Source organism: Babylonia areolata, chromosome 31 (genome assembly GCF_041734735.1).
Source record: "Babylonia areolata isolate BAREFJ2019XMU chromosome 31, ASM4173473v1, whole genome shotgun sequence".
NCBI classification, from domain to species: domain Eukaryota; kingdom Metazoa; phylum Mollusca; class Gastropoda; order Neogastropoda; family Buccinidae; genus Babylonia; species Babylonia areolata.
In genome coordinates, this window is record NC_134906.1 from 14820667 (window position 1) to 14827654 (window position 6988).

A 6988-nucleotide genomic window follows, 5' to 3' on the forward strand; every position below is an offset into this window, starting at 1 on the left:
CTTAGGAATAGATGCAAGCGTGCATACACACAAACACACTGAAGTTGTATCCAAACAGTTTACTCAACTACCACACTTACAGTACACTCCCCTTTTCAGCTCTGTGTGTGTGTGTGCATGTAAATTTGTTTCTCTGTTTGAGCATTTGTGTGTGTGTGTGTGTGTGCATGTATGTTTCTCTGTTTGTGCATTTGTGTGTGTGTGTGTATGCTTGACGATGTCTATTTGTATGTATGTGAGTGCACATGCATCCATGTATGTGCGCATGCATACATTTAACCCATTGAGAGAGGATATTTTGAAGTAGCCTGTTCTCTGCCACTTCCTGTCCCCTTATATTTGTCTGCAGTGAGTGAATGGAGTGAACTGGCGTGTCTTAACATTTTGTTCCGTTCTGTTTTCTCCAGCGAGTGGAGCTGCGAGGACGCCAGCAAGGGGAGGCCGCTGCCCAGCTGTCCAGCACTCTGGCCAAGGCACAGCAGTCCTTGGAGGTAGGAACACGCCTGTTCCTCTCTTTTGTCTCCCTGTCCTTTTGTCTCCTGTTTCTGTGGCTGTCTACTTTCTCCCTGAGTTCTGTTGTGTCTATTTTTTTTCTTTCTTTCTTTAATTCTTTCTGTGCTTGTTTGCTATAGCTCCCACACTGTACGATTGATTCTACATTCAATCACATAGGAGTGATCTTTTTTCCAGTGTTATTGTGTGTGACAGTTTTTAACGTGTATTACATGAAGGGGTTCAGGCTCTAGCAGGTCTGCACATTTGGTGACCTGGAAGATTGGAAAATTCTCCATCTGTAACTCATGAGATTCTGCTATTTGAATTTCTTACTCAAGACCCAAATTTGAAAGTCCAACACCCTATCCACTTGGCTGTTGTGCCTGTCGTCCGTTTAACTCACTTTTTTTTATCTTCTGTTATAGGCACTTCCCTGTTTTTATGGATCAGTATATGTAGGTGTGAAACTGTTTCCAGGAAGCGCTGGACAGACATGCCAAGGTTCTGAAGCAGAAGGACGCCATAGTGGAACGCCTGCAGAAAGCACTGGCCGAGAAAGAATGCATGATAGAGGTGAGCTTCTTTCAACCAGATGACAAACATCTTCCTCTCTCCACCCTTGTAGACATGTCTGGTTTCTATTTCATGGGTTGTTTTGTCATTGTTGATGTTTTGTTGATAGGAGAGCTGCAGTGCTGACTGTTGACTGATTCCATGGGTGTCTCTGTCCCCCCTGAGACTTTGTGGTGTGTCAGGCAAAGGGTCATGAGGAATAGGTTTTCCTGAAGCATTCATTATTTTTATTGTTCAGTTGTTAATTCATGGTTGAATGTATTTCCATGTTGCGCAGATTTTCCTGTTGGCATTTTAGTATTCCCCACCCAAACATTTCTGCATTACAAAAATATCAGTCACTCCCACCCTTGTCTGTCTTGGTATTGGGGGAGGGGTTGGAGAAAGAATTGGCTTGGGGTATCACATGAGTTTGTTAAGACCAGCCCAAATTTATTGATTTGAAAATGATAATCAAGGGACATTATTCATTAGGGAGGAAGAAGAAGCTTGTGTTGCTTTTTATAGTGAAAATATTATCTTATTTTACTCTTTTTTTATACTAAATTTTAAGATATGAGGTTTTTTTTCTTAATATCTTTCAACCAGTTGTAATGATGCATGGTGATCACTTGACCAGGAGCTGACCAATCAGAGTCCATCCACAGACAAGCAGCAGCAGCAGCTGAGAGCCCAGCTGAGGGAGAAAGACCAGCTGATTCAGGTAGGCTGTGGGGTGAGGAGGGGGGGGGGTGCTTGAAGGGGGTTCATGGTGGTTCTTTCTTTTTTTTTGCCTTTTTCTTGCTGCCCCACTGTCTGGCATTCCCCCCCACGCTGCTCATTCCGAATCCCCCATACACAACCATATCTCGTTTTTTTTGTTGCGGTTCCAGTGTCGGCATTCCACAGGGAACTATCAATGTTAGGTTGCCAGGAGGTCACACACTAAAGGATAGAGGAGAACCTGCACTGCTGCTGAGTCACTTCGATGGTGTTCATTAGTGTCTGTTCTGATTTAATGTTCTTTGGACACCACCTACTAAGCCTCCTGCTGACGTCAATAACTGCTTAGTTGCAGAGCCAGACTGAGTGAGCATTCCCCCACTCCCAGTATGTAGTGTGCCACCGTGTGCCCTCGACGACAGTCCCTCCCTGAATCGGTTGTAGCGTATTGTGTTGTATTTGAACTGTGTTGTATAATATTTTGTCACGACAGATTTCTGTGTGTGAACTTTAGGCAGCTCTCCCACTAGCAGAGCATGTTGCCAACTGAATGTTTTCTTTTTGATACCTGCAAGTGTGCTTGATTTGTTAGGAAAGATGATTTTTTTTTTTCACAGAATTTTTACAGAGACTACTATTTTGGGTTCTTTTTACATGCGCGAAGTGCATGCTGCACAAGGAACCTTAATTTAACGTCTCATCATTGTGGGTTTGAATCTGTGTGTGTGGAGCATTTGCTGTGTGTGGTGGGACAGAGTGTGAATGTTGTCCTCTTTGTTTCCTTCATTGTAAAGTGTGTGTGTGTGTGTGTGTGTGTGAAGGTATATGTGTGTGTGTATAAGTGTGTGAGTATGAAGTGGATAATCCTCATGTGTGTGGTCCCAGTCTCCCCCTGTGTCCCCATAGTGCTGTCAACTCTGAGTAGGAACTGGCCACGGGGTGTAAAAACAACACAACATTTGTTGTGGCTCGAGCCAGCATCTTCCCATTCGTCAGTCCATGACGCTGACCACATCACCACTATGGCTGGCAGCACTGTGTGATTTATCAGCGAAATGTGGGTGCCCTGAGGTGTGTTGTGTGTGTTGTGCAGGACCTGCAGACAGACTGTGTGAAGGCGTGCTGTGAGAAGGAGCAGGCCATGCGCTCGTCCCAGACACTTCTGATGCAGAAAGAGGAGGAGATCCAGGTGAGGTTGTTGGGAAGGAAACAGTCACCACCCACATGCAGGCATGCACACACACACACACACACAAATACACACACTTTCACTCTTCCCACCAAAACACAGGAGATGATTCATTTTGTTCTATCCTTTGTCTCTCTCTGTCCATCCGTCTGTCAGGCACTGAGCCAGAAGCAGCAGAAGAGGTTCAGAACCATGACCAGATGATGATGATTATGATTATCTGTGGTTTGCTTTGGCTGTAAGCATCATTCTGTAATTTTCGGCCTATGAGGCGCTACTTTTTTACTCAAATTTGACCCCTACATCAGTTATATGTGCCCTAACTGTGTCTGAAAACTGAATTCTGACCACCACATGGGGCCACCTGACATAGCAAAACATAATAAATGACAACATTGTTGATCACAATAAACGCTCACGATTGCACTGAAATACAATACACTTCAGTCTTACCACTGTTTGATTGGACATGGTTCATGTTCACAACTGAATCAAATTGAAACCAAATCACAAATTACACCAAATTTTAGTTGAACATGGTCGCAGTGCGCCCTTAGGCTGTGTAAAAAGTAGCAGTGTCTGAGTTGGGGATAAATCTATGGTGAGGAAGTAGAGAAATCAGAAGTGAACAGATTATTTTTGGACAGCAGAATGTAAGCAAAGTGGGGGACAGGACTGAAAAGCAGGGCTAGCAGACTGGATTCTTAATGAACAAGTTGATGAAGTGGGGCTTTACAACAGTGTATATTCAACTGGAGGCTGTAAAATTGTATATTAAAGAAAAAAAAAAGTGTAAAAAAGAAAGACAGAAAGAAAGCAAAGAACAGAACAGACAAGCAGAGTAATAGAGCTGAGTCAACAAGCAGATGAAAACAAGTCAATCCAGTTTTCCATAGATGACATCACTACTCAGAAAACATCTGCTGTTGGTGGAGACAATGGAAGAGTTTTACGTTACAGCAGATGCGGCTTATTGGATGTGTACGCCTTACATGAGTTCAGAATAACTTTTCCTTCAAAGGGGGTGTGCCGTATGCGCTGCAGCATCTTGTAGATCGAAAATTATGGTAATTTGATGTGCTGTGTGTGTCAGGCACTGAGCCAGAAGCAGCAGAAGGAGAAGAGAATCAGGAGATGATGATAATTATTGTTTAATCAGTGGTTTGGTATAGCTGTAAGCAACAATTTGATGTGCTGTGTATCAGGCACTGAGTCAGAAACAGCAGAAGGAGGTCCAGAACCGGGACCAGGAGATCCAGCAGCTGATGTCCCAGCTGGGCAAGAAGGACCTGCAGCTGGAGTCCCTGCAGTCACGCCTCACTGAGGCCGACGCCCAGCACCGGGAGGCGCTGCACAACATGCGCAGAATGCTGACCGAGAAAGACAGGACCATTGAGGTGGGTGCTGGTACTCTGCCTGGCTAGTTCCTTTCTGGGAGTTTGATGGAAGTGTTTGGAGGGTGGGTGGGGGGTGATGTTTTGTGGGTGGGGGTGTGATGAAGTTGATGATGAAGACAACAGTAATGATTATGAATTAAGGCAAATTAAAAAAGAACAATAGTGGTGGTGGTGGTGGTGGTTGTCTTGTTTTGTTTAAAAAAAATGAATGCTTTTTTTTTTTTTAAGTGATCTTGCAAAAGGTTTGGATATGATTTGTGTGTGTGTGTGTGTGTGTGTGTGTGTGTGTGTGTTCCTAAAAAAAATATTTGTCTCCAAAATCAGTTTTTAATTTTTGTAATATGCTCAAAGGGGGCAAAAAATTCATTTTAGCTGTGAGTAAGATGATCAGATTTGTAAATGTTGCCTAGCTACACTTTTGGAGTTAAAAGACATTTGTTTTTTCTCAACGTTTATGTGACATTGTTGTGTATTTGGAAATATTTGTTCTGGGCATGAAAACATTTTGCAGTAATCCTCCATACTCCAATAGGAGTGAAAGGATAATTAAAACTTGAAACTTGTGCGAGTTTGGTGGTGGTATTGTAGGAGTGGATGGGGCAGGACAGAGTGACTGTGATGAGGAGGGTCATAATGATGAATGCATACATGTGCATGCGAACACTTACACATACTGCGCATTCACGTACACAAGCATGCACGTAAGCGTGCATGCATTGGCTATTTTACACATGTATCAACAGTCATATAGAACACTGTTGTATCACCTGCCTCAGCCTTCACTGCCTCAGATGCTAGTGGACAGTGTGAATAGTGTTGTATCCTAGAAGATTTCTGTATCAGCTGTCATAGAAGATTGCTTACTATATCACTGCCCTCCCTGCCTCAGGCACTGGTGGACAGTGTGGAGGAGAAGGAACGGTTGTTGCGGCGGTCCCAGCAGAACCTGACTGAAGATGCCAAGGCACAGATGGCTGAGATGGACACCCTGCTGACCGAGAACTCGCGCCTCAAACGCCTTCTGCGGGAGAAAGAAGGTCAGCAGATTGGTGGTTTTTTGTTTTTTGGGTTTTTTTTAAAGTTTTACACAGAAAAATCTGTTGTGATAAAGCATAATACAATACAATGCAATACAGTATAATGAAATAGAAATCATCACAGTAATTATGTTGTCTGTCAGAACCCAATACTGTTGCATCAGAATGGATGGAGTTTTAAAATTGTTTATGGTTTAATTCAAAAGATTCAACAACAGAAGGGCTGTGAACTGATGGGGGGGGCGGGGACGGGGGCGGGGTGGGGAGGGAGCAGAACTTGCAGATAAAATGCAACACAGACTATGCACAGATTGTCACATTTTGATTGTCAAGCCTTTAAAAGGGTTGAAACAAAAATGAACAGAGAGGGACTTAGAGCAGTTAGCTGATTTTTAGATTTGTACATTTCATATGGTTACCATTTGTGTGCCAGAAGCAAGCAAGCAAGTTTCAGTTCAAATGATTTTATGGAATCAACTGCATCAGCAAAACAGCCAATATGACGTTAGGACAGAAGTAATCAAATTTTTGTCTGATGTTATGTTTTAGTCATGCAACACTGAACAGTGCACAGAGTATCAACACAGGACATAATGACATGTTTTGGAACTCGGCAACAACAACAGCAACATTAATGAAATAACAACAATACTACTACTACTAGTAATAATGATGATGATTATAGTGATAATGAGAATAATAAAAGATTCTTCAAAATGCAGACATTCAGCTCACCTCCTCATCTTTTTTTTTCTTAATATTAAAACTTTTTATTTTATTTTCTGTGCAACTAGGTTATTTGAAAACAAAAGTTTGAAAGTAAAAAAAACAAACGACTCCACTCTTCCAACAGATGCCCTTCAGGAAGAGATCCGACAGAGGCACCACTACGACAACAAGGAGACGCATCACACCTCCTACCACGAGACTGTCACCCACACCCACACCGCCGATAACACTCAGGTGAGAGTCCTCCCTCTTGTGTGGCATGTCCCCAGGTGTGTGTGTGTGTTGGGAAACAGAAGAGCAGATGATGCCATTTTTAAGTTGTAGAGGGTTCAGTGCCACAGGGCTTGCACAGAATCCTGGAAATCTGGAAAAGTCTTGGAAAAGATGAGGGAACTTTTTCCAGGGTTGGAAAAGTCTCTGGAAAGTTTGTTTCGCTGTTTGGGGTCTAAAGTCTTAGTTTTATTAAAACCCTTCTTGATCAGTGCCAATTAACAAAGAATATTATATTTAAAAAACAGACAATTGATAACACAAAAAGTGATTAGATTTGAACTTCTGGGATATCCACCAATCTCTTGTCAACGGTGATGTAGATGAATGACCACCACCGCGACCATCATTACTGAGTGTCATCATAATCATCATCATCATCACTAAATGTCGTCATCGCCATCATCATCATCATCATCATCATCATCCGAGTGTCATCACTACCACCACCATCATCACTGGGGGGGGGGAGGTTTCATCAAGTCGACAGCACACATTTTTCTAACGCTCATCACTACCACCACCATCATCACTGAGTGTCATCATCATCACCACCACCATCATCATCACTGTCTGTGTCATCATCACCACCATCA

At 42.9% G+C, this 6988-nt stretch overlaps 1 protein-coding gene across 7 annotated transcripts in view; it reads left to right on the forward strand.

Moving 5' to 3' along the window:
- The window catches only part of LOC143276177 (uncharacterized), a 116054-nt gene that overhangs the window by 34755 nt on the left and 74311 nt on the right, over window positions 1-6988 (forward strand). For 6 of the 7 annotated variants that reach the window (XR_013053515.1, XM_076580602.1, XM_076580604.1 and 3 more), the window contains 7 exons: window positions 408-491; window positions 973-1068; window positions 1688-1771; window positions 2864-2959; window positions 4165-4356; window positions 5246-5405; window positions 6247-6356. Coding sequence is in view for 6 of the 7 variants with exons in the window: in XM_076580602.1 (XP_076436717.1) it covers window positions 408-491; window positions 973-1068; window positions 1688-1771; window positions 2864-2959; window positions 4165-4356; window positions 5246-5405; window positions 6247-6356 (822 nt within the window). In the remaining variant the exon portion in view is untranslated. The remainder of the gene's footprint in view (window positions 1-407; window positions 492-972; window positions 1069-1687; window positions 1772-2863; window positions 2960-4164; window positions 4357-5245; window positions 5406-6246; window positions 6357-6988) is intronic. The other variant, XM_076580605.1, reaches the window with a different exon arrangement.